The sequence below is a fragment of the Bos mutus genome, chromosome 18 (genome assembly GCF_027580195.1).
Source record: "Bos mutus isolate GX-2022 chromosome 18, NWIPB_WYAK_1.1, whole genome shotgun sequence".
NCBI lineage: Eukaryota > Metazoa > Chordata > Mammalia > Artiodactyla > Bovidae > Bos > Bos mutus.
This window is the reverse complement of record NC_091634.1, coordinates 12478349-12506062: the sequence shown is the minus strand read 5'-3', so window position 1 is coordinate 12506062 and position 27714 is coordinate 12478349. Positions and strand designations below refer to the sequence as shown.

General features: G+C 42.3%; 1 protein-coding gene across 1 annotated transcript; it reads right to left on the bottom strand.

Moving 5' to 3' along the window:
- Window positions 1-27027, bottom strand: LOC102287777 (cytochrome P450 2B4-like). Its single transcript, XM_070386828.1, is given in 10 exon segments — window positions 1-185; window positions 5112-5253; window positions 10889-11076; window positions 12251-12392; window positions 13610-13632; window positions 13635-13782; window positions 14218-14378; window positions 15062-15211; window positions 15301-15463; window positions 26863-27027. Coding segments are annotated over 10 exon segments (1467 nt in total).
- Window positions 27028-27714: the final 687 nt, after the last annotated feature.

Sequence of the window (27714 nt, the reverse complement as noted above, 5' to 3'; positions counted from 1 at the left end):
TCATCTGCGGGGCAGGAAGCGGACCTGGAACAAAGGGGGTGGTCTCCCCAGCCCATTCTTCCTGGGCATGAGGTCGATGTCTTCAGGGGCCTTGGGAGACCCCAAAGAGAAGTTCTGCAGCAGAGTGGTCAAGAAGAGGAAGAGCTCTGAGCGGGCCAAGCTCTCACCCAGACAGAGGCGTTTTCCTGTGGGTGTAAGGGAGGGAGTACGATTGGAGGATAAGATCGGAGAGGTAAAAGGGAGCTATTTTGGAGTCACATAGCACAGAAGTTGAGGGCTGAATTAGCTATTTCAGCTTGAAGAAGGAGGAGGGCAGGGGTATGCAGAGAAGATGGTGACAAGCAAAAAGTAAAAGTTTATCAACATGAAGCTGAATTTGAGAACACTTGGTTACCCCATTCCCCAAAACCCCAGGATATTTGCATGTTCATTTACATAGATTTACATGTGAGGTGTTCTGATCCTATTCTTGTCCTCAGTACCAACAACACCAACAACATTAGTAGGGGCTGAGAGTGGGGGCAGGCATAGGGTGAACAGTGTTCGCACATTTCTATCTCAGTTATATTTCAGTTCTGCCTCCTCTGGGATTATCTAGTACAGTGCCCTCCTCTGTCCCTCCTGGTACCAAGTCCTTTCGTGTCTCATTTTTTTGTGTGTCTCTGGTTAAGTATACTGTCAACTAAGCCAATTTATGAGAAAAAAAAATGTGAAAATTCTGGAGAAATCTGTGGCAGTATGCTCTAGTTATGAGGACCATGAGAGAGGAGTTCAGGGGAGCTGAAACTTTTGGCCTACCCTGGAGTAGGCAGGCACCTGGCTGATCAAATATTGAGCTATATCTGATCATTTGGTCTAAACTTCTCAGTGTCCCCACTCTTCTGGCCACCTTGACCCTCCTCTCAGCTCCTTGGCCCTGCCCACAATCAGCAGCCAACAAAGTCAGCCTCCCAGACCCAATCCCCACACCCCAACCTGTGGAGGTTCTGACTGGTCATGCCCACTTCACGCTTATAAAGACTTGACTAGCACTCTGTCCATCTTTGCCCCCATTTTTCTGACTCTCATAACACCTACTCATGTCTCCCTGCACGATGAGTTTGACCACCACAAATTGTCCCATTGTGGTGGAGCCCTAAGTATCCACTGACTTCAGCACAGGCTGTGTCCACTGGGATAACCAAGGGTGAGGCCAGCATGTCCCTGGGCTGAGCTAGAGTTTCCATTATATCCTGTTGACCCGCAGTCTCATGGGAAGGAAAGGAGCCCAGAGAGCTGCCTTGTGTGTGTGGCTAAGTTCGCTATGCTTCATAAGTATTCAAAGATCATCTCTGGGTGTATAACATCTCAGCCACATTGAACTTGGATGGGATTTTCTTAGTCCCATGAAGTGAGGGCTAAACTTATACATGTCACACTGTTTTCCCTGTGTCTTCATGTTTCAGGATAGAGTCTCCGTTAACTACCTTTTCTACATGACTGTCATGGTTTGGGATGGGCATGTTGCATGATCAGGAAAACAATCTTTTGGCTCTCAGTTGCTGAGATATTCAGAGAGTTTATCACAGCTTAGCCCTGCCCTGACCTCCATAGATCATGACTTTCTACAGGGGCTTGGGCAAGTCCCCTGAACCCTGAGCCTCTCTTTTTCCAATTCTACAAGAGAGAGAATGAGTCAACACTCAGACGTCAAAGGAGCAAAGCAATTTGATCGTCTTGACAGGAGCTGAAAAGATTAATACTCAATATAACATCCTGATCAAATTTTTCAAGAAATAAAATCTTGTTGTAAAATAGAGATTAAAAAGATCTTCCCTTAATTTCATTTAGAGTTGAGGAAAATTGGGACCTTCTCTGGCAGTCCAGGGGTTAGTACTCTGCATTTTCACTGAAGGGGACACATGTTCAATTCCCAGTCAGAGATCTCAGAGCCCACAAAATGTGCGCCGTGGCCAAAAAAAGAGAATAGAACTGAGAAAAATATATGGTAGGATCACTGACTCAATGGACATGAGTTTGAGCAAACTCTGGGAGATAGTGAAGGACAGGGAAGCCTGGCATGATGCAGTTCATGGGGTCACAAAAAGTCAGACATGACTTATTGACTGAACAACAAAATATGTTAGAATAGCCATAAAATATCTGGAATAGATCATAGCCATCATTAAGCTTAAGAGAGAAAAGAAAAATATTCTCCTTAAAATTAGAAGTCACTATTTTTACTGTCATTACTATTACTTCCCATGATTCCAGAGGTGTTAGCTCATGATATTAGGGAAAACATGTGACTTTAACACAAGAAACAAAAAAGTCAAAATATCATTTGCAGATGCGAATGCCAATTATTTGGAAAACCCAAGAGAATGAAAAATGGTTAGTTGTAAAAGTAATATAAGGAAATTGTCTGATTATGACAGAAATATACATTTCAAAATACCAGTGGATTTCTGATATACCTATTCTAAAAATTTAAAATACTACATCAAAAAATTGCTGTGAACTTAATCGTGTCCTTTCAGAATTTATATGTTGCAGCCCTAACTCCCAGTGCAATGGTATTTGGAGAAAGGATCTTAGAAAGTAATTGGGTTGATCTTTTCTTTTTGGCCGCCCCTCATGGCATGTGAGATCTTAGCTCCCTGACCAGGGATGGAACCCATGCCCGCTGCAGTGAGAATCTGGGGTCTTAACCACTAGACCACCAGCAAAGTCTGGTTATTAGGTTTGCATGCATGCTTGCTAAGTCACTTCAGTTGTGTTGGACTGTTTGTGACCTATGGACTGTAGCCTACCAGGCTCCTCTGTCCACGGGATTCACCAGGCAAGAATACTGGAGTGGGTTGCCATGCCCTCCTCCTAGGGATCTTCCCAACCCAAGGATCGAATCTATCTGTGTCTTTTACCTCTCCTGCATTGGCAGGCAACTTCTTTACCACTAGCACCACCTGAGAAGCCCTTAAGGTTTAGATAAGCTCATTAGAAAAGCTCCTTAGGCCTCCGTGAGGGAATAGTGTTCTTTTTTGTTTGTTTGTTTAAAAATTATACCGTTTTGTATTCTCTAAACTTTCAACAATACATTAGCTTTATAATCAGAAGAAAAAGCTACTAAAGAGGAAGAAAGGAAGGAAGGAAAGGAGGGAGGCAAGGAGGAAGAATGCTCTCATGTGGTAAAAACAATTCCAAGGGATTGAGTTCTATAAGAAGAGGAAGTGATAACAGAGCCCTCACTGTACCTCGTGAGGTCACAGCAAGACGGCGGCCATGTGTGAGCCGGAAGACAGACCCCATGAGAACTTGACCATGCTGGCTCTCTGAGAGCAGAGCTCCAGGCTCCAGAAATATGAGCAGATGAATTTCTGTAGTGTAAGCCACCCAATCTATAGCCCTTTATTATGGCAGCCTGAGCTGACAAAGAGGTTCTATCAGCAATAGCAACAATCTCTTCTCATGTTTCTTAGGAATAAATCTAGCTAGAAGTATTCAAAACCTAGTTTAAAAAAAATTCAACTAATATAGAGGTGATTCAAAGGAAATGCTATCTTCTTGACTGTGTGTGTGCTCAGTCCTGTCCAACTCTGTACGAGCCCACAGACTGTAGCCTGCCAGGCTCTTCTATCCATGGAGTTTCCCTGGCAAGAATACTGGAGTGGGTTACCATCTCTTCTTCCAGGGGATCTTCCCAACCAAGGAATTGAACCCATGTCTCCTGCATTGGAAGGCATATTCTTTACTACTGAGCAACCTGGGAAGCCCTTCTAGACTGGGCTGTCAAAGTTATTTGAATTTGTAAAGCTGTCAAAGTTATTCAATGTAAACTACAAATTCAGGTTAATCTTAATAAAATTTCAGGGGGAGTTTTTGAGACTTTGACAAAATAATTCCAAAGTATACTTGGAAGGAAAACAAAATATGTTAAAAAAAAAAAAACAACAACAACATAAAACTATCTATAGAAGAAGAGTAATACAGAGAGAATAGCAACTGTAAAATATTAAAACATATTTCTTGGGTAGAAATAGTCAAGCAGTATTATATAGCTAGAAAGACAGACCAGTAAATGAACCAGATTTAGATCTACTCAGATTGAAATTTTTTAAATATGATAAATTTCAAGTCAGTGACTAAAAGTTAAATTATTTTATAGATGGTTGAATTAGGTTGTTCTATAGTTGCTCAGTCGTGTCTGACTCTTTTACGACCCCATGGCCTGTAGCTCACCAGGCTCCTCTGTCCTTGGGATTTCCCAGGCAACAATACTGGAGTGAGTTGCCCTTTCCTTCTCCAGGGGATATTCCTGACCCAGGGATCTAACCTGTGTCTCCTGCATTGGCAGGTGGATTTCTTACCACTGAACCACATGGGAAATCTGATTGAATCAGGGCACACATGCAAATCCAAGAACGAATATTCCTTAAATCTCTGTTCTTTAAGTGCCTTCTGAACTTCACACTAGTCCATGGCTTGGATTAACAATTGACAAACAAGAAATAAATCACTGAATCTTCCTTCTTTTCTCTTCCTTTCTTTTTACTCTTCTTTCATTTTCTTACCTATTGTCTATGTATCTATCTGTGTATCCATGTATGTAGCTATTTATCTACCTATCTATCCATCTATCCATCTAAACCTTTGTGTTTGTATACATACTAATAAAAGGACATCCTCTGTTATTAATAAGTGTGGTTGAGTGGTAAGTTACAGGTGATTTTCAAATTGAATTTTATTCTTTCTTGCTTTGTATAAATTAGAAAAATAATGATTATTTTCATTTTCAGAGAAAATGTGAAAAATGCCTTTCCCTGATTTTGGCACATAACAGGTGCTTGGTAATGGATCATTTACTTGTCTGTTATTTTGAGCCTGCACATGTGTGTCTGTGCTGTCATTTTATCTCTATCACTGAGTCTCCATCTTCCTCCTCCATTGTACCTCATCCTTTCTTGTCCCCTTCACACTATCTTTGTCTCTGTAGATGTCTTTCTATATCCTTCAGAATTGTCATATTTTCCCAAAAACGTTCACCTAGTGTTTGGAGTTGGATCAAGAAAGAGAGTTACACACAGAGCGTGAGCAAGCAGGCATTTTCATGGGGAAGAAAGAGCAGGACTTACCCATGGAGAATGGGATGAAGACTTCTGGCTTCCTGAAGTTGCCCTGCGCATCCAGGAAGTGGCCAGGATAGAAGGTATTTGGCTTCTCAAAGTGGCGTGGGTCTTGGAGGGCAGAGCTCAAGACGGGGTACACGGTAATGCCCTAAGAGGATGTTAAAAACAAGTGGAACTGTCAGTTCATCAGTTCAGTCGCTCAGTGGCGTCCTACTCTTTGCGACCCCATGGACATTAGGGCCTCCTTGTCCATCACCAACCCCAGAGTTTACTCAAACTCATCTCCACTAAGTTGGTGATGCTTTTCAACCATCTCATCTTCTGTCATCCTCTTCTCCTCCTGCCCTCACTCTTTCCCAGCATCATGGTCTTTTATAATGAGTCAGCTCTTCGCATCAGGTGGCCAAAGTATTGGAGTTTCAGCTTCAACATCAGTCCTTCCAATGAACACTCAGAACTGATTTCCATTAGGATGGACTGGTTGAATCGCCTTGCAGTCCAAGGGACTCTCAAGAGTCTTCTCCAACACCACAGTTCAAAAGCATCAATTCTTTGGCGCTCAGCTTTCTTAATAGTCCAACTCTCACATCCATACATGACTACTGGAAAAACTGTAGCTTTGACTAGACAGACCTTTGTTGACAAAGTAATGTCTCTGCTTTTTAATATGCTATCTAGGTTAGTCATAGCTTTTCTTTCAAGGAGCAAGTGTCTTTTAATTTCATGGCTGCAATCACCATCCACAGTAATTTTGGAGCCCAGAAAAATAAAGTCTGACACTGTTTCCCCATCTATTCGCCATGAAGTGATGGGACCAGATACCATGATCTTAGTTTTCTGAATGTTGAGCTTTAAGCCAACTTTTTCACTTTCTTCTTTGACTTTCATCAAGAGGCTCTTTAGTTCTTCTTTGCTTTCTGCCATAAGGGTGGTGTCATCTGCATACCTGAGGTTATTGATATTTATCCGAGCAATCTTGATTCCAGCTTGTGCTTCCTCCACCCCAGCGTTTCTCATGATGTATTCTGCATATAAGTTAAATAATCAGGGTGACAATATACAGCCTTGACATACTCCTTATCCTATTTGGAACCAGTCTGTTGTTCCATGTCCAGTTCTAACTGTTGCTTCCTAACCTGCATACAGATTTCTCAAAGAGGCAGGTCAGGTGGTCTGGTATTCCTATCTCTTTCAGAATTTTCTACAGTTTATTGTGATCCACACAGTCAAAGTCAATAAAGCAGAAATAGAAGTTTTTCTGGAACTCTCTTGCTTTTTTGATGATCCAGCGGATGTTGGCAATTTGATCTCTGGTTCCTCTGCCTTTTCTAAAACCAGCTTGAACATCTGGAAGTTCATGGTTCACATATTGTTGAAGCCTGGCTTGGAAAATGTTGAGCATTACTTTACTAGCATGTGAGATGAGTGTAATTGTGCAGTAGTGTGAGCATTCTTTGGCATTGCCTTTCTTTAGGATTGTAATGAAAACTGACCTTTTCCAGTTCTGAGGCCACTGCTGAGTTTTCCAAATTTGCTGGCATATTGAGTGCAGCATTTCACAGCATCATCTTTTAGGATTTGAAAGAGCTCAACTGGAATTCCATCACCTCCATTAGCTTTGTTCGTAGTGATGCTTTCTAAGGCCCACTTGACTTCACATTCCAGGATGTCTGGCTCTAGGTGAGTGATCACACCATCGTGATTATCTGCATTGTGAAGATCTTTTTTGGACAGTTCTTCTGTGTATTCTTGCCACCTTTTCTTAATATGTTCTGTTTCTGTTGGGTCCATACCATTTCTGTCCTTTATTGAGCCCATATTTGCCTGAGTGTTCCCTTGGTATCTCTACTTTTCTTGAAGAGATCTCTAGTCTTTCCCATTCTATTGTTTTCCTCTATTTCTTTGCAGTGATCACTGAAGGAGGCTTTCTTATCTCTCCTTGCTATTCTTTGGAACTCTGCATTCAAATGGGAATATCTTTCCTTTTCCCCTTTGCTTTTCACTTCTCTTCTTTTCACAGCTATTTTTAAGGCCTCCCTAGACAGCCATTTTTCTTTTTTGCATTTCTTTTCCATGGGGTCTCCTGTACAATGTCACAAACCTCCATCCATAGTTCATCAGGCACTCTGTCTACCAGATCCAGTCACTTAAATCTATTTCTCACTTCCATTGTGTAATCATTAGGGACTTGATTTAGGTCATATCTGAATGTCTAGTGGTTTTCCCTACTTTCTTCAATTTCAGTCTGAATTTGGCAATAAAGAGTTCATGATCTGAGCTACAGTCAGCTCTCAGTCTTCTTTTTGCTGACTGTATAAAGCTTCTCCATCTTTGATGGCAAAGAATATAATCAATCTGATTTCAGTGTTGACAATCTGGCAATGTCCATGTATAGAGTCTTCTCTTGTGTTGTTTGAAGAGGGTGTTTGCATTCTCTTGGCAAAACTCTATGAGCCTTTGCCCTGCTTCATTCTGTACTCCAAAGACAAATTTGCCTGTTACTCCAGGTGTTTCTTGATTTCCTGCTTTTGCATTCCAGTCCTCTATAATGAAAAGGACATCTTTTTTGTGTGTTAGTTCTAGAAGGTCTTGTAGGTCTTCATAGAACCGTTCAACTTCCGCTTCTTCAGCATTGCTGGTTGGGGCATAGGCTTGGATTACTGTGATATTGAATGGTTTGCATTGGAAATGAACAGAGATCATTCTGTCTTTTTGAGACTGCATCCAAGTACTGCATTTCGGACTCTTTTGTTGACCATGATGGCTGCTCGATTTCTTCTAAGGGATTCTTGCCCACAGTAGCAGATATAACGGTCATCTGAGTCAAATTCACCCATTCCAGTCCATTTTAGTTTGCTGATTCCTAAAATGTCAACATTCACTCTTGCCATCTCCTGTTTGATCACTTGCAATTTGCCTTGATTCATGGACCTAACATTCCAAGTTCCTAGTGGAGGTGATGGAATTCCAGTTGAGCTATTTCAAATCCTAAAAGATGATGCTGTGAAAGTGTTGCACTCAATATGCCAGCAAATTTGGAAAACTCAGCAGTGGCCACAGGACTGGAAAAGGTCAGTTTTCATTACAATCCTAAAGAAAGACAATGCCAAAGAAGGCTCAAACTACCGCACAATTGCACTCATCTCACATGCTAGTAAAGTAATGCTTAAAATTCTCCAAGCCAGGCTTCAGCAATACATGAACCGTGAACTTCCAGATGTTCATGCTGGTTTTAGAAAAGGCAGAGGAACCAGAGATCAAATTGCCAACATCTGCTGGATCATTGAAAAAGCAAGAGAGTTCCAGAAAAATATCTATTTCTGCTTTATTGACTATGCCAAAGCCTTTGACTGTGTGGATCACAATAAACTGTGGGAAATTCTGAAAGAGATGGGAATACCAGACCACCTGACCTGCCTCTTGAAAAATCTGTATGCAGGTTAGGAAGCAACAGTTAGAACTGGACATGGAACAACAGACTGGTTCCAAACAGGGTAAGGAGTATGTCAAGGCTGTATATTGTCACCCTGTTTATTTAACTTATATGCAGAATACATCATGAGAAACGCTGGGGTGGAGGAAGCACAAGCTGGAATCAAGATTGCTCGGATAAATATCAATAACCTCAGATATGCAGATGACACCACCCTTATGGCAGAAAGTGAAGAAGAACTAAAAAGCTTCTTGATGAAAGTGAAAGAGGACAGTGAAAAAGTTGGCTTAAAGCTCAATATTCAGAAAACGAAGATCATGGCATCCGGTCCCATCACTTCATGGGAAATAGATGGGGAAACAGTGGAAACAGTGTCAGACTTTATTTTTCTGGGCTCCAAAATTACTGCAGATGGTGAGAGCAGCCATGAAATTAAAAGACACTTACTCCTTGGAAGGAAAGTTATGACCAACCTAGACAGCATATTAAAAAGCAGAGACATTACTTTGCCAACAAAGGTCTGTCTAGTCAAGGCTATGGTTTTTCCAGTAGTCATGTATGGATGTGAGAGTTGGACTATTAAGAAACCTGAGCACCAAAGAATTGATGCTTTTGAACTGTGGTATTGGAGAAGACTCTTGAGAGTCCCTTGGACTGCGAGGAGATCCAACCAGTCCATCCTAAAGGAGATCAGTTCTGGGTGTTCATTGGAAGGACTGATGTTGAAGCTGAAACTCCAATACTTTGGCCACCTGATGTGAAGAGCTGACTCATTGCAAAAGATCCTGATGCTGGCAAAGATTGAGAGCAGGAGGAGAAGGGGACAACAGAGGATGAGATGGTTGGATGGCATCACCGACTCAATGTACATGATTTGGGTGGACTCTGGGAGTTGGTGATGGACAGGGAGGCCTGGTGTGCTGCAGTTAGTGGGGTCGCAAAGAATCGGATACGACTGAGCGAGTGAACTGAACTGAACTGAACTGATGCAATATTGCTCTTTATAACATCGGACCTTGCTTCCATCACCAGTCACATCTACAACTGGTTGTTGTTTTTGCTTTGGTTCTGTCTCTTCATTCTTTTCGGGTTATTTCTCTACTGATCTTTAGTAGCGTATTGGGCACCTATCGACCTGGGGAGTTCATCTTACAGTGTCCTATCTTTTTGCCTTTTCATACTGTTTATTGGGCTCTCAAGGCAAGAATAAGTGGTTTACCATTCCCTTCTCCAGTGGACTTTGTTTTGTTAGAACTCTCCACCACGACCCATCCATCTAGGGTGGCCATAGACGGCATGGCTCATAGTTTCATTGAGTTACAGAAGACTGTGGTCCATGTGATTAGATTGGTTACTTTTCTGTGATTGTGGTTTCAGTCTGTCTGCCCTCTAATGCCCTTTCCCAGCACGTACCATCTTACTGGTGTTTCTCTGACCTTGAACCCAAATGACCATTAACAAAGAGTGGCTGAATCTATTAATGTGCCTCCGCAGCTGATAATGAGCTTCATCCTCTGTGTGGCTCTATAGTTGGTGGCAGGAATGTTTAAATGACTCTCCCCCATTTGGTTGCTAGTGTCCCATCCTTCCAGGTATCCTTACCAACCACCCTGATCCCTCATCCCCAAGACCCCTTGGTCTACTTTATGATCCATCAACTAAAAGGTTCACATCTGACAGCAGAGCCCTATAAAGAGGTGACTCCAAGACTGGGGCCAGAATATAACCTGATGGGTGCTGTTCATTGGGTGATTCAAAACTGTGGATATCACCTCTAGGTACACCTATGCTCAGCAATGTAAGCTCCCACAAAAAAAAAAAAAAAAATGAGTTATAACCATAGGCATTGACCTGAACAATATATCCACAGCAAACTGTTATATTAAAAAAAGAAAGGCACACTCACATACACACACACATACACACACACACACACACACACACACACACATTGCAAATTGTGCTAGATGCATAGAAAGACAAGGTCACTCAGTTGCAAAGTGACTGCCACAGTATGAGCCAATTGTTGTGTATATGGATATATATAAACACATGGATTCATATAAACATTAAGAAGAAATTATTTTAAAAGATTTAAAAAAAAACCAACTCTACTCTATAACAAGCTTCAAAAGTATATTCTATTTTTTCCAGCAAACCTAATACCTTGTAAAGGTAATAAATATGACTGAACAAAAGAAAGAAGACTTCAGTATATTTGTAAAATCTCTTCTCTTCCATAGAAATCTGGAAATGAAAATTCTTATCACAGTCCAACAACCAGATATAAACCATAGGATTGGAGGCAGACAGCACCTACAATCAAGATTTGTGGCCCTGCTGGTCTCACCTTGGGGAGGTAATATCCTCGGAAGTGAGTGTCCTTGATGACAGAGTGGGGGACACCAACAGGGACTAGGTCACTGAATCTCTGAATCTCGTGGATGACGGCATCTGTATAAGGCATTTTTGCCCGATCTTCCAGAGTTGGGAGGCGGTGTGCACCAATCACTCTGTCAATTTCTGCCTGGACTTTCTCTGAGAACAGTTCACGTGGGAGGAGCATATGTCAATAAATGCCCATAACAGTGGACTCAACCAAGTGACCTGAAAATGACCTGCAGACTGATGAGAGGGTCTTGTAAATTCTTTTCTAAGATATTGGGTTATCATTCCTCTCAATGAAAGCATCAAAAAAGAAAGTTAGAATCTTATTTGTGAAGAAGTCTTATCTGTTATTTCTACTCTAGTTATGAGTTATGACAGGGGGTAACTTGGGTAAGGATGGGTGGGTGGAAATTCATTCAACACTTAATGGTGTTTTTTGCTTTTCCAACTAAAAATGAGTTGTAGCTGAAACTGGTGTCATCTCCTTTTGTCTCACTCATGCACTATATGATTTTAGATAAGTCATTTCCTCAGGCTGGCCTTAAATTCATTCTTATGAAACAATGGAGTTTGATGAGGTGAGAGTTTCTCCAAGTCTGATCTGCAGACATCAACATGAGAACCAATGAAGGTGCTTTTTAATTAGTTGTAATTTGGCAATATATATTAAAAAGTCAAGTTCTTAGTCCACCTCAAAGAGTAGTTGGCAAGAATCCTGTACTTTAGTAGACAGCAAAATGCACTGTAAAAGGTAATGCTTTATGTCAGGACCAGTCTTTGAAAACCAGAAGGCACCTCACCATCACTCAGGGCAGATTGCAAAACACTTCATAAGTACAAACACCTTCTACACCAGACAGTGTTTGCCTGAATGAAAAATTCTTTGTAAAGTAAATCCTAAAGTGCTTTGTCAACTTTAAAGAGCTTTGTCTCTAGCAAACTTTTATTACAAGTTACAAATGCCTATGTGCTGTGCTTAGTTGCTCAGTCACGTATGACTCCTTGCAATCCCATGTACTATAGCCCACCAGACTCCTCTGTCCATGAGGATTCTCCAGGCAAGAATATTGGAGTGGGTTGCTATGCCCTCCTCCAGAGGATCTTCCCAACACAGGGATCCAACCCAGGTCTCCCCCATTGCAGGAGGATTCTTTACCAGCTGAGCTACGAGGAAAGCCCTTGGGGTGTTTTTTGTTTGTTTGTTTGTTTTTTTCCCCCCAGATCCTCAGGACAGAAGTTATCTGTCTTAGCCTATCAGCCTTCCAGCATGGCCTTAGAGACCCTCATTCCTCCCCTGCCCCCACCTGCCATAAGCCCAGCTCACCTAAGACACCAGGGTTCTTAAGAAGGAATAGAAACCCAAAGCAGAGTGTGGAGCTGGAGGTCTCTGTACCAGCAAAGAACAGTGAGAGCACCGTGTGAACGAGATTCTTCTGGTGAAACTCACTCTCAGGATCTAAGCGCTCCTAGAGATGGAGATGGGTGATTCTTAACATTTTCCCCCTGCAGAAATTCCCAGTTTCTGAGTCTTCTTGTCTCCCTACCAACACCATGTTCCTCTGTGCCAGTTATTCTTTTTCTTGAAACTTTTTTTCTCTAATCAAGGCCAAAAAGGTACCAAAAGGGTGAGCTCCAGAGTGAAAGTGCCTGGACTTCAAATTCTGGCCCTAACATTTACCAGCTGTGTGTATTCGGGCAAGGAATATAACCTCTTGGTGCCTTAGCACATCCTTATGGAGTTACTTTGATAATGTATGATAAGCTCAATGCAAGTTAGAGGTTAATTTGTTGATGTCACTGCTGTTGTTGATTTTCTCTGTCCTTGGGTGTCATTGCACTCCCGATTGGCCTTTGCAGCTTACATTCCAGGGATATTGCTGAACATATTTAACAACTAGTAGGCACTTGCCAGAACAGACATTGGTCTCAATCAGTTAGAACAGATGTGGGCTTCTGACTAATCAGAACAGACTCATTTCTGTGTCTCAGAATTGAGGGAAGGAGTGAGATCCACCTCAGAGTAAGCTTACTGGGCCACATGTTAACTGCTTGGTGTTAATCTCTTTAAAAGCATTCCAGAAGGAAGGCTTGGAGAGGATTAGAAAGGAATAGAGGGGAGGGACTGGACCATGGACTGCTTGCTAATCCTTAGGGAAGTATTTCAACATTTAAAGAACACATACATCCCACACAAAGATACTAGCTCAATGTCAGTAGTGTGTCTATCACTCTCTTTCAGGCTCCCCCAGGGCAGCCCTCGCCTTGTCCATATTTAACAACTGGTATGGCTCTTGCCAGACCAATCAGAACAGACATTGGCCTGCACTAATCAGAACAGACATTGGTCTTTATCAATCTGAATATACATGGAGCTTGACCAATCAGAACAGACTTGACTCTGTCACAGCTCGGGGAAGGCCTGAGCTGTGTCTCAGAGAAAGCTTACTGGACACATGTTAACTGCTTAGTTACCAGCTCTTTGAAGGCTGTTGGGAGGAAGGCTTGGAGAGGCATAGGGGAAAATGGTGGGGGATTATGGATCTTGGCTTTCTTGCTAATCCTTAGGGAACTACTTCAACGTTTAAAGAACACATACATCGCACCCAAAGATATTAGTTCAATGTCAGTACAGTTTCCATCGCTCTGTTTCCCATCCCCAACGCATATCCTGCGCAGGTCTTGCCTTGTCCATGTGAAGCAGGAAGGAATGAAGTCCTTAGGGCCACTGGGATCCAGCATCTTCTGGTGCCTCTCCATGTTCTCAGTGATAAAATCTTTCACTTCTTCAATCATGCTGTACAAGTGGGTGTGTGCGCCAGGAAAGTGTTTCAAGATGCCCGGGAAGATTTCAAACATCTACAAGGCAGCAGACAAGGTGCAGAACCCATTGTATTCACTTGGCTGGTTCTGTGAGTGTTGATGCTCTGAGCTGCACACGTAGCAACATCTAAAGGGCATCGTTCACCCTGTGGACTTGGAGGGTGTGCCTCCCAACTGAATGTGCATGCGCACACTCATACACACACACACACACACACTCACACAAACACACACACAAACAGTGGTGCATGGACCTCTGCACCCAGCCCCAGTCACTCTCACATCTACTGAGGTTCCTTCTCTCGAAGCCCGTCCTGTCCAAGGCCTGATTCAGACCCCCAAACTGACGGATGGTCTCACCTGGGAGGGCCACTAAACCTTCCATGTTTAGTGTTCAGGACAGAAAGTATCTGATCTCTTCCTGGGGTCCACCACCCTAATTGCTGGCCCACTATGCAGTTGATGACTCACCTGGGTATAGAAGGAGCAGAGAATGATGAAGATTTCATTAAGTAAATGTAGCAGCTGTAATAGTCTAGGGTCCTGGTAATTAAAGCGCTCACCAAAGACAATGGAGCAGATTATGTTGGCGGTGATGGCGTTAAAGAGGAAATGAGGATCCAGGTAGGCCCCTGAGGAGAGAGGTCTGTCATGGGGCGAGGGGTCCCCTGCACAGTCCTGGTTGGCTCTGACCTGACTGGTGCCATCTCATCCTAGCTTCTTTGATTAGTTTCTTTGTCTTTGTCTTGGCTGACTGGGTTTTCATTGGGTATCTAAGATTTTCTTTCTGAAAGTCTTCACCTCTGAGTCTCTTGTTGCTTTTCTTGTTCTATGTCTTGGGCTGACTTTCTCTGGCCTTTTCATTCACTCCTCCTTTCAGACTCACTCCTTCTCTGTTCTCTTGCCACATCTTTGTAGCCCCTCTCCTTAACCTCATTGACATTCTGTGTTCCCCTGACTTTAATAACTCCCTACTCCCTTTACTTTTTGCTTTCACTTTTCCTTGCAGCTTCTGTTCCTAGATTTATTGTGTCACCTTCTCCATATCTCTCTGTCTTGCTTTTGCTGTGTTTCTCTCTGTGCTCTCTGTGCTTCTGTCTACTTTCTCTGCCTCTCCCTCTCTCTTTGCTAGTCTCTGTCTCTGTTTTTCCTCATTCTCTTTCTCTTTTTCTGTCTCTATCTCCTTCTCCTCTCTTTATCTGAAGCTGTTTCTGCCTCTCTTCGTCTTTGTCTCTGGATCTCTCTTTATCAGTCACATGCCCTCTCCCTCTCTCTCACCCCATCTCATCCCCACCTCCACCCAGGCTGCACTCACCCTGGGACTTCTGAAGCTCCTCCACCAGACACTGAGCCTCCTCCTTGATTCTTTCCTCAATACTCCGCTTCCCCATCCCAAAGTCCTTCATGGTGGTCACAGAGAATCGCCGTAGAACCTTCCATGACTTTCCATTGGCAAAGACCACACCTGATGGTGGGGCGTGGAGGGAAGGTTGAGAAGACACATGGGATGTTCCCTCCTCCCCTCCCTAATCCTCACCCTCATCCCCCACTCACCTGTTCCCTGGAAGACAGGGTCAATGATGGCGATGTGCCCTCGGCCAGAGAATGCCTCGGCCTGATCCACCAGAGCCTCCTTCATTGCTTCGTACCCCCACAGGATGACAGTAGGCCGAGACCCCAGATAGATGGTAAAGACATCCCCATATTTCTCCCGCAGCTGTGGGGGCAGAGTCCAGGTCTCACTCTCTGACTCAAGAGAAGGATCTCCACCTCACCCCGGATCACACCTCCCAGTTAGCCTACCCTGCAGGCTGCAGCCCCATCAGGGAAGAGCAAAGACTAGAACTCTATGGTTTCCTCCGAACCTCACATATATCACCTGACCCCAAGCATCTGCCTCTGTTGACTTTACCCTGAGCCCTCCCAGCCTTGCTTTTAAGAATTACAGAGGGCATGGTCCTAAGATGGCGGAGGAATAGGACAGGGAGACCACTTTCTCCTTGACAAGTTCATCAAAAGAACATTTGAACGCTGAGAAAATTTCTGAACACTGGCAGAAGACATCAGGCACCCCGAAAGGCAGCCCATTGTCTTCAAAAGGAGGTAGGACAAAATATAAAAGATAAAAAGAGAGACAAAAGAGTTAGGGATGAGATCCATCCCAGGAAAGGAGTCTTAAAAGAGGAGAAGTTTCCAAGCACCAGGAAACCCTCTCACCAGCGGGTCTGTGGGGAGTTTTGGAATCTCAGAGGGCAACATAACCAGGAGGAAAAATAAATAAATAAATAAATAAAACCCACAGATTACGTGCCTAACGGCAACTCCCAGCAGAGAAGTAGCCCAGACACTCGCATCTACCACCAGCAAGCAGGGGCTGAACAGGGAGGCACGGGCTGCATTGCTTAGGGTAAGGACCGGGCCTGAATGCCCTGAGGGCAATCTGAGGGAGCTAATGTGAGATAGCAACCCGAACTGTGAAATAGCCAGAGAGAGAGTGAGGGGGGAAAAAAGAGAGAGAGAGAACTATCTCACAAAAAAGCCCTAACATAAGGCACTGCAGGGCCCGCTCACAGAACAAAGGACTAAGCTAATACCAGAGGAGACCTAGCCAGCTGCGGACCAGCCCATCCCCTGCCGGAGGCAGGGAGGCAGGCAGGTGGCAGCCAGAGCTGGAAAGGGGCAATCTTGGCCCCAGAGATGTCATCCTCTACCAAACTGCAAGCAGGCTCCCAGTTGCTAACCAAGACTTCCTGGGATTCTGGACAGTTGACATCCGCCGGGAGGGTCGCAGCCAGAGATCAGCTCCCCAGAAGAGACACACAGTACACCTGAGATGGCGTGCCTGCTGTGTACCCAGGAAACCGAGTGGCTGGGGCAGGGGAGGTGATAAGACACACCCACTACCTGGGGAGAGTGCGCTCTCCAAGCACCCGGTCCCCGAGCTGCTCAGACCTGGGAAGGGCACAAAACACAGGCCGAATCGAGTCTGCACCTTTGTGGAGTACCTGAGAACCTGAACCTGAGCGGCTTAGACCTGGGAAGTGCGCACAACCCAGGGCCCACTTTAGACAGTTCCCCTGAAAAGCCTGAGCTCTTTAGTGTAGCTAAAGTGTAGACTGGAGCCTGAGCAGTGTAGACTGGGAAAGCACACATGCCATGAGTGGGGGCAAACGCAGTGTGGCCGAGACTGTGAGCACTCCCCACACATGCCAGTGATATTTGTTTGCAGTGTTCCTCCCTCCCCACAGCACGATTGAACAAGTGAGCCTAAATAAGTGACCACCTTCGCCCCCTTGTGTCAGGGCAGAAATTAGACACTAAAGAGACCTGCAAACAGAAGAAGCCAAAATAAACAGAGGGAACTGCTTTGGAAGTGACAGGTGCAACAGATTAAAGCCCTGTAGTTAGCACCGACTACATTGGAAGGGGCCTATAGATCTTGAGAAGTATAAGCTGAAGCAAGAAACTATCTGAGACTGAACTGACCCCACACTGCCTGCAACAGCTCCAGAGAAAATCCTAGATATATTTTTACTATTATCATTTTTTAAATTTTTTTAAATTAAAAAAAATTTTAAAGTCCTCTATTGCTCCTTTAATTTTCATTTTTATAACCTACTATTACCTTAAAAAAAAAGACCCTATTTTTGAAGCAAACTTCATATATATTTTTAATAATTTTTGTGATTTTGTTTTGTTTTTTTAATATTGTATTTTTGAGAGTCTAACCTCTACTCTGGATTTTTAATCTTTGCTTTTTGGTATTTGTTATCAATTTTGTACCTTTAAGAATCAATCTTCAGTACCCTTGTTTATTTAGGAGTGTGATTAATGGCTTGATTACTCTCTCCCCCTTTTGACTCTCTTTTTTCTCTCCCAGGTTACCTCTATCTCCTCCCTCCTCCTTCTCTTCTCTACCCAACTCTGTGAATCTCTTTGTGTGTTCTGGGCTGTGGAAAACACTTAGGGAACTGATTACTGCCTAGATCTGTCTCTCTCCTTTTGATTCCCCCTCTTCTCCTCCTGGTCACCTCTATCTCCTTCCTCCCTCTTCTCTTTTCTATGTAACTCTGTGAACCTCTCTGAGGGTTCCAGACTGTGGAGAGCACATAGGAAATTGATTACTGGCTAGATTGCTCTCTCCCCTTTTGATTCCCCTCTTCTCCTCCTGGTCACCTCTATCTGCCTCCTCCCTCTTCTCTTCTCCATGGTAAGTCTGTGAACCTTTCTGGGTGTTCCTCACTGTGGAGAATCCTTTCACCATTAACCTAGATGTTTTATCATCAGTGCTGTATGCATGGAGAAGTCTAGAGGCTACTGTAAGAATAAGACTGATACCAGAGGCAGGAGGCTTAAGCCTAAAACCCGAGAACACCAGAGAACTCCTGACTCAGGGAACATCAATCGATAAGAGCTCATCCAAAAGCCTTATCACCAAGCACCACCCAAGAGCCAACAAGTTCCAGAGCAAGACATAACATGCAAATTCTACCACAATGCAGGAACATAGCCCTGAGCTTCAATATACAGGCTGCCCAAAGTCACACCAAACCCATAAACATCTCAAAACTCACTACTGGACACTTCAATGCACTCCAGAGAGAAGAAGTCCAGCTCCACCCACCAGAACACTGACGCAAGCTTCCCTAACCAGGAAACCTTGACAAACCACTCGCCCAACCCCACCACAGGGAGGAATCTCCACAGTAAAGAGGAACCACAAACTGCCAGAATACAGAAAGGCCATCCCAAACACAGCAATCTAAACAAGATGAAAAGGCAGAGAAATACTCAGCAGGTAAAGGAACAGGATAAATACCCACCAAACCAAACAAAAGAGGAGGAGAAAGAGAGTCTACCTGAAAAATAATTCAGAATAATGATAGTAAAAATGATCCAAAATCTTGAAAACAAAATGGAGTTACAGATAAATAGCCTGGAGACAAGGATTGAGAAAATGCAAGAAATGTTTAACAAGGACCTAGAAAAATTAAAGAGAGTCAATCAATAATGAATAATGCAACAAATGAGATCAAAAACACTCTGGAGGGAACCAACAGTAGAATAATGGAGGCAGAAGATAAGATAAGTGAGGTAGAAGATAGAATGGTAGAAATAAAGGAAGCAAAGAGGAAAAAAGAAAAAAAAGAATTAAAAGAAATGAGGACAACCTCAGGGACCTCTGGGACAATGTTAAATGCCCCAATATTCGAATCGTAGGTGTCCCAGAAGAAGAAGACAAAAAGAAAGGCCATGAGAAAATACTTGAGGAGATAATAGTTGAAAACTTCCCTAAAATGGGAAAGGAAATAGTCACCCAGGCCCAAGAAACCCAGAGAGTCCCAAACAGGATAAACCCAAGGTGAACACCTCCAAGACACATATTAATCAAATTAACAAAGATCAAACACAAAGAACAAATATTAAAAACAGTGAGGGAAAAGCAACAAATAACACACAAGGGGATTCCCATAAGGATAACAGCTGATCTTTCAATAGAAACTCTTCAGGCCGGCGCCCAAAACAGGGACTCAAGAATCGGAGCGCGACGACGGCTGCTGCCCGCCAAGATTGAGGATGCCGAAGCGCTGCGCTGGCTGCCGGAAAGATATTTTAATTCAACGGGATGTCTTTTTGTTGGGGAGTCCGGATATGCTGATTATGACAATGGTTGGAGCCTGTATATTCCTGGAGTAACGAAAGAATCTGGAATTCCTCAACGTCGTAATGGAACTGGTCCTTTAGATATCCCTTTCTGCGACTTTGGAACAAGGGGAAGGGTCACTGCTGCACCATGGAAACTGTGTCGAGATGGAACTGCTACGGTTTATAACATATTTGGGACAAATGAGTCATTGTGGGACTGGTCTCCAGACTCGGCCCGAAACCCTGGAGCTCAAGATAATAGGAACTTTGCATCCCGTATTTGGAACTTGGGTGGCTCTAAAGTGTTCCAAACAGAAATCTGGAAACTAGCTGCCGCCCTTGGATGTGAGGGTTCCTACCTTCAGGTGGGATCAAAAGTGAGACACGGTTATTTGTGGAATCTCACCATGAGATACCCTCGTGCATGTGTGCTTCACCCTTATGCTTTACTAGTAGGATCTGTAAAAATACAACCTGGTTACGATATTATAATGTAACTTGTAACAATTGTACTTTGACTAACTGTGTTAGGGGAATTACTAATCAAACTAGGGTTCTAGTCTTAAGACACCCTGCTTTTGTTATGGTTCCTGTAAAGATTAATGGGTCTTGGTATGATGAAAGGGGACTTGAACTTTGGAGAGAAGTAGAGGGTGCTTTAATGCGTTATCACAGGGGAATAGGGTTAATAATTCTGGGATTTGTAGCTTTGGTAACTCTTATTGCTTCCTCGATTACTGCAGCCCTGTCCTTGGCACAATCAGTGCAAACTGCAACTTTTGTTAATAATCTGGCACAAAATGCATCCGTTGCCCTGGGGACTCAAGAAGATATTGACAAAAAGCTAGAGGATTGATTGAATGCCCTTTATGATGTTGTAAAATTTTTAGGTAAAGAGGTTCAAAGTATAAAGTTGAGATTACGAGTACAATGTCATGCTGATTTTCAATGGATCTGTGTTACTCCCAAAAAATATAATGGTAGTATAACTGCTTGGGATAAGGTGAAAGCTCATTTAGAAGGTATTTGGCATAATGAAAATATTTCCTTAGATTTGCTGCATCTACATCAGGAAATAATGAACATTGAAAATGCACCCAGACCTGATTTGGATGTTGCAAAAAGAGCTGAGTCTTTTGTTAAAGAACTTTTTCGACATGTACCTACTGTCAATAGTATTTGGTACTTGGGAGCAGCCATAGGAGGACTATTCTTAATAATTTTAACTGTTTTATTTCTTGCACCTTGTTTAATTAAAAAACTGATTGATGATCTATGGATGATAAAGGCTTCCATCTATGGAAATGGTCTGCGGTTAAAGGAACATAAGCATGAGCCTATATAAAAAGAAAGGGGGAGATGCGGGGAGCTACCCGTGAGAACGGGGTCCTTTGTCCGAAGGACACAGCTCTGGGAGCTGCCTCAGTTCTTGAGGGTTTGCTTGCAAACATAGCTCTCTGTCCCACCACCCCAGAGATTAGGCGCTTATTTACTGCAGGCACCTGGAGTTCTGTGCAAACTTCTCACGCACAGGGAAATGTTATCTGGTGTAATAAATAATAACAGGGAGCCATTCCCATGCTCTCAAGATTTCTTGTGACTGTTTGTAAGATGTATAGGCCAACCAAGAAAAAATGTCAACTGTCTTGTCTTTCTCACGCTTTTCTGTATAAATATAAGATGCTGAATAAAGTTGGTGTCAGACTAAAGTCCCTTCAGGAGACATGTCTGAGCCTCTCGACCCCCCAAAAAAAGAAACTCTTTAGGCCAGAAGGGAATGGCAGGACATACTTAAAGTGATGAAAGAGAAAAACCTACAACCCAGATTACTGTACCCAGTAAGGATCTTATTCAAATATGAAGGAGAAATCAAAAGCATTACAGACAAGCAAAAGCTCAGAGAATTCAGCACCACCAAACCAGCTCTTCAACAAACGCTAAAGGATCTTCTCTAGATAGGAAACACAGAAAGGGTGTATAAACTCAAACCCAAAACAACAAAGTAAATGACAATGGGATCATACTTATCAATAATTACCTTAAATGTAAATGGGTTGAATGCCTCAACCAAAAGACAAAGACTGGCTGAATGGATGCAAAACAAGACCCCTATATATGCTGTCTACAAGAGACCCACCTCAAAACAAGGCACACATACAGGCTGAAAATGAAAGGCTGGAAGAAGATATTTCATGCAAATGGAGACCAAAAAAAAGCAGAAGTAGCAATACTTATGTCAGATAAAATAGACTTTAAAATAAAGGCTGTGAAAAGAGACAAAGAAGGTCACTACATAATGATCAAGGATCAATCCAAGAAGAAGATATAACAATTATAAATATATAGGCACCCAACATAAGAGCACTGCAATATGTAAGGCAAGTGCTAAGAAGTATGAAAGGGGAAATTAACAATAACCCAATAATAGTGGGAGACTTTAATACCCCACTCACACTTATGAATAGACCAACTAAACAGAAAATTAACAAGGAAACACAAACTGTAAATGATACAACGGACCAGTTAGACCTAATTGATATCTATAGGACATTTCACCACAAAACAATGAATTTCACCTTTTTCTCAAGTGCACACAGAACCTTCTCCAGGATAGATCACATCCTGGGCCATAAATCTAGCCTTGATAAATTAAAAAAAATTGAAATCATTCCAAGAATCTTTTCTGACCACAAGCAGTAAGATTAGATGTCAATTACAGGATAAAAACTATTTAAAATTCCAACATATGGAGGCTAAACAACACGCTTCTGAATAACCAACAAATCACAGAAGAAATCAAAAAAGAAATCAAAATATTCATAGAAATGAATGAAAACACTACAACACAAAACCTATGGGACACTGTAAAAGCAGTGCTAAGGGGAAGGTTCATAGCAGTACAGACTTACCTCAAGAAACAAGAAAAAAGTCAAATAAATAACCTAACTCTACACCTAAAGCAACTAAAAAAGGAAGAAATGAAGAACCCCAGGGTTAGTAGAAGAAAAGAAATCTTTAAAATTAGGGCAGAAATAAGTGCAAAAGAAACAAAAGAGACCATAGCAAAAATCAACAAAGCTAAAAGCTGGTTCTTTGAGAAGATAAATAAAATTGACAAACCATTAGCCAGGCTCATCAAGCAACAAAGGGAGAAGAATCAAATCAACAAAATTAGAAATGAAAATGGAGATATCACAACAGACAACACAGAAATACAAAGGATCATAAGAGACTACTATCAGCAACTATATGCCAATAAAATGGACAACTTGAAAGAAATGGACAAATTCTAAGAAAATTAACTTTCCAAAACTGAACCAGGAAAAAATAGAAAATCTTAACAGACCCATCACAAGCATGAAAATCAAAACTAAACAGAAATCTTCCAGCAAAAAAAAAAAAAAAAAGCCCAGGACCAGACAGCTTCACAGCTGAATTTTATCAAAAATTTAGAGAAGAGCTAACACCTATCCTACTCAAACTCTTCCAGAAAATTGTAGAGGAAGGTAAACTTCCAAACTCATTCTATGAGGCCACCATCACCCTAATACCAAAACCTGACAAAGATGCCACAAAAAAAGAAAACTACAGGCAATATCACTGATGAACATAGATGCAAAAATCCTTAACAGAATTTAGCAAACAGAATCCAACAACATATTAAAAAGATCATACATCATGATCAACTGGGCTTTATCCCAGGGATGCAAGGATTCTTTAATATCTTCAAATCAATCAATGTAATACACCACATTAACAAATTGAAATATAAAAACCATATGACTATCTCAATAGATGCAGAGAATGCCTTTGACAAAATTCAACATCCATTTATGATAAAAAAAAAAAACAACCCTCCAGAAAGCAGGAATAGAAGGAACATACCTCAACATAATAAAAGCTATATATCACAAACCCACGGCAAACATTATCCTCAATGGTGAAAAATTGAAAGCATTTCCCCTAAAGTCAGGAACAAGAAAAGGGTGCCCACTCTCACCACTATTATTCAACATAGTTTTGGAAGTTTTGGCCACAGCAATCAGAGCATAAAAAGAAATAAAAGGAATCCAGATTGGAAAAGAAGAAGTAAAACTCTCACTGTTTGCAGATGACATGATCCTTTACATAGAAAACCCTAAAGATTCCACCAGAAAATTACTAGAGCTAATCAATGAATATAGTAAAGTTGCAGGATATAAATTAACATAGAGAAATCCCTTGCATTCCTATGCACTAACAATGAGAAAACAGAGAGAGAAATTAAGGAAACAATTCCATTCACCATTGCAATGAAAACAATAAAATACTTACGAATATATCTACCTAAAGAAACAAAAGACCTATATATAGAAAACTATAAAACACTAATGAAAGAAATCACAGAGGACAGTAATAGATGGAGAAATATACCATGTCCATAGATTGGAAGAATCAATATAGTGAAAATGAGTATACTACCCAAAGCAATCTATAGATTCAATGCAAGCCCTATCAAGCTACCAGTGGTATTTTTTCACAGAACTAGAACAAATAATTTCACAATTTGTATGGAAATACAAAAAACCTCGAATAGCCAAAACAATCCTGAGAAAGAAGAATGGAACTGGAGGAATCAACCTATACTATAAAGCTACAGTCATCAAGACAGTATGGTACTGGCACAAAGACAGAAATAGAGATCAATGGAAAAAAATAGAAAGCCCAGAGATAAATCCATGCACATATGGACACCTTATCTTTGACAAAGGAGGCAAGAATATACAATGGAGAAAAGACAATCTCTTTAACAAGTGGTGCTGGAAAAACTGGTCAACCACTTGTAAAAGAATGAAACTAGAACACTTTCTAACATCATACACAAAAATAAACTCATAATGGATTAAAGATCTAAATGTAAGACCAGAAACTATAAAACTGCTAGAGGAAATCATAGGCAAAACACTCTCTGACATAAATCGCAGCAGGGTCCTCTATGACCCACCTCCCAGAGTAATGGAAATAAAAGCAAAAATAAACAAATGGGACCTAATTAAACTTAAAAGCTTTTGCACAACAAAGGAAACTAAGTAAGATGAAAAGACAGCCTTAAGAATGGGAGAAAATAATAGCAAACAAAGTAACTGACAAAGAATTAATCTCAAAAATATACAAGCAGCTTGTGCAGCTCAATTCCACAAACATAAACCACCTGATCAAAAAATGGGCCAAAGAACTAAACAGACATCCAAGGAAAACATACAGATGGCTAACAAGCACATGAAAAGATGCTCAACATCACTCATTATCAGAGAAATACAAATCAAAATCACAATGAGGTACCATCTCACACCATTCAGAATAGCTGCTATCCAAAAATCTACAAACAATAAATGCTGGAGAGGATGTGGAGAAAAGGGAACCCTCTTACACTGTTGGTGGGGATGGAAACTAGTACAGCAACTATGGAGAACAGTGTAGAGATTCATTAAAAAACTGGAAATAGAACTGCCATATGACCCAGCAGTCCCACTGCTGGGCATACACAGTGAGGAAACCAGACTTGAAAGAGACATGTGTACCCCGATGTTCATCGCAGCACTGTTTATAATAGCCAGGACATGGGAGCAACCTAGATGTCCATCGGAAGATGAATGGATAAGAAAGCTGTGGTACATATACACAATGGAATATTGAGATCAGATCAGATCAGTCGCTCAGTCGTGTCCGACTCTTTGCGACCCCATGAATCGCAGCACGCCAGGCCTCCCTGTCCAACACCAACTCCCAGAGTTCACTGAGACTCATGTCCATCGAGTCAGTGATGCCATCCAGCCATCTCATCCTCTGTCATCCCCTTCTTCTCCTGCCCCCAAACCCTCCCAGCATCAGAGTCTTTTCCAATGAGTCAACTCTTCGCATGAGGTGGCCAAAGTACTGGAGTTTCAGCTTTAGCATCATTCCTTCCAAAGAAATCCCAGGGCTGATCTCCTTCAGAATGGACTGGTTGGATGTCCTTGCAGTCCAAGGGACTCTAAAGAGTCTTCTCCAACACCACAGTTCAAAAGCATCAATTCTTTGGCGCTCAGCCTTCTTCACAGTCCAACTCTCACATCCATACATGACCACAGGAAAAACCATAGCCTTGACTAGACGGACCTTTGTTGGCAGAGTAATGTCTCTACTCAGCTATTAAAAAGAATGCATTTGAATCAGTTCTAATGAGGTAGATGAAACTGGAGCCTATTATACAGAGTGAAGTAAGTCAGAAAGAAAAACACCAATACAGTATACTAACACATATATATGGAATTTAGGAAGATGGTAACGATAACCCTATATGCGAGACAGCAAAAGAGACACAGATGTATATAACAGTCTTTTGGACTCTGTAGGAGAAGACGAGGCTGGGATGATCTGAGAGAATAGCACTGAAACGTGTATAATATCATATGTGAAACAGATCACTAGTCCAGGTTCGATGCATGAGACAGGGTGCTCAGGGCTGGTGCACTGGGATGACCCAGAGGGATGGGATGGGGAGGGAGGTGGGAGGGGGTTCATGATGGGGAACACAGGTACACCCATGGCTGATTCATGTCAATGTAGGGCAAAAACCACTACAATATTGTAAAGTAATTAGCCTCCAATTAAAATAAATAAATTAAAAAAAAAAGAATTACAGAGACTCCCCACATCCAAGCTATAGAATCTCTCCCTCCCAACCCACACAGTATCACAGCTCAAAGTCTCATGTCTATTCAAATGTCTCTCTCCAAAGGGAACCCTCCCACACTGTTGGTAAGAATGTAAATTGGTCTAGCCAGTATGGGGAACACTATGGATGTTCTTCCGAAAACTAAAAATATAGTTGCCTTATGACCCAGGAATCCCAGTCTTGGGCATACATCCAAAGAAAACCATAAGTTGAAAAGATAAATGGCCCCCAGTGTTTACTGCAGCACTGTCTACAATAGCCAGGACATGGAGACAACGTAAATGCCCATAGATAGAGGAGTGGGTAAAAAAGATGTGGTACATATATACAGTGGTATATTACTCAGCCATAAAAAACAATGAAGTAATGTCATTTTCAGCAACATAGATGGACCTCAAAATTGTCATCCTGAGCAAAGTAAGTCAGACACAGAAAAACAAATATATGGTGTCACATATACATTGAATCTTTAAAATAATGGTACAACGGACCTGTTTACAAAACAGAAATTGAGTTACAGATATAGAAAACAAACTTACAGTTACCTAGTGGGGAAAGGGAGTGTGATAAATTGGGGAATTTGGATTAACATATATACACTACTATATATAAAATGAAAGTGTTAGTCATTCTGTTGTGTCCAGCTCTTTGTGATCTCAGGGAGTGTAGCCAGCCAGGCTCCTCTGTCCCTGGAAATCTCCAGACAAGAATACTGGAGTGGGTAGCCAATCCCTTCTTTAATGATTCCAGCCCCTTTGCCCTTTTCATCTCACCGCCTGGAAAGACTTGAGGAGACCCTTCTGGTCCATTTGCAAGACATTCCCCAGGAAGGGCAGAGGCCAGGGTCCAGGAGGGAGGCAGCCCCGGGAGGCAGGGCGGCCCCAGAGGAGCAGGAGGCCAATGAAGAGAATGAGGAACAGGATGGTGAAGAGAGCCATGGTCTGTGCCTGCCTTTGATCCTGCTGTCCCTCTTAAAGGCAGCTTACTCTGTTGTTTGTTATTTTGCCTTATGGTTGGGGAAGGTGTGCCAGGATCCTCCCTTGGCAGAGCTCCTGCTAACTCTCCAGAGACAAGAGGGAGCATAAAGGACCAGGTGCTGCAGAGGCCACAATGTTTATCATCTCAGTGGATCCCAAGCAGCTTCCGATAAACCCTTGTGGGTTGGAGTTGTCTTGGTGGGTGATTCCCTTGAACAGAGAGAATGTCCCCCAAGGAAGAGGAGTGGTGTCAGCTCCAGGAACTTGTGGAGGCTGTGTTTAGAGCATTGGCACCACAAGGGCAGCTCTCAGACAGTTTTATCAGTGAGTGGCATTGCATCATGAGGGACTGAGGTTAGCTGGCCAGCAGAAATGGGCCAAGACCACAGTTCAAAAGCATCAATTCTTTGGTGCTCAGCTTTCTTTATAGGCCAACTCTCACATTCATACATGACTACTGGAAAAACCATAGCTTTGAGTAGATGGACATTTGTTGGCAAAGTAATGTCTCTGCTTTTTAATATACTGTCTAGGTTAGTCGTAGCTTTTCTTCCAAGGAGCAAGCATCTTTTAATTTCATGGCTGCAGTCACCATCTGCAGTGATTTTGGAGCCCCCCAAAATAAAGTCTCTCACTGTTTCCGTTGTT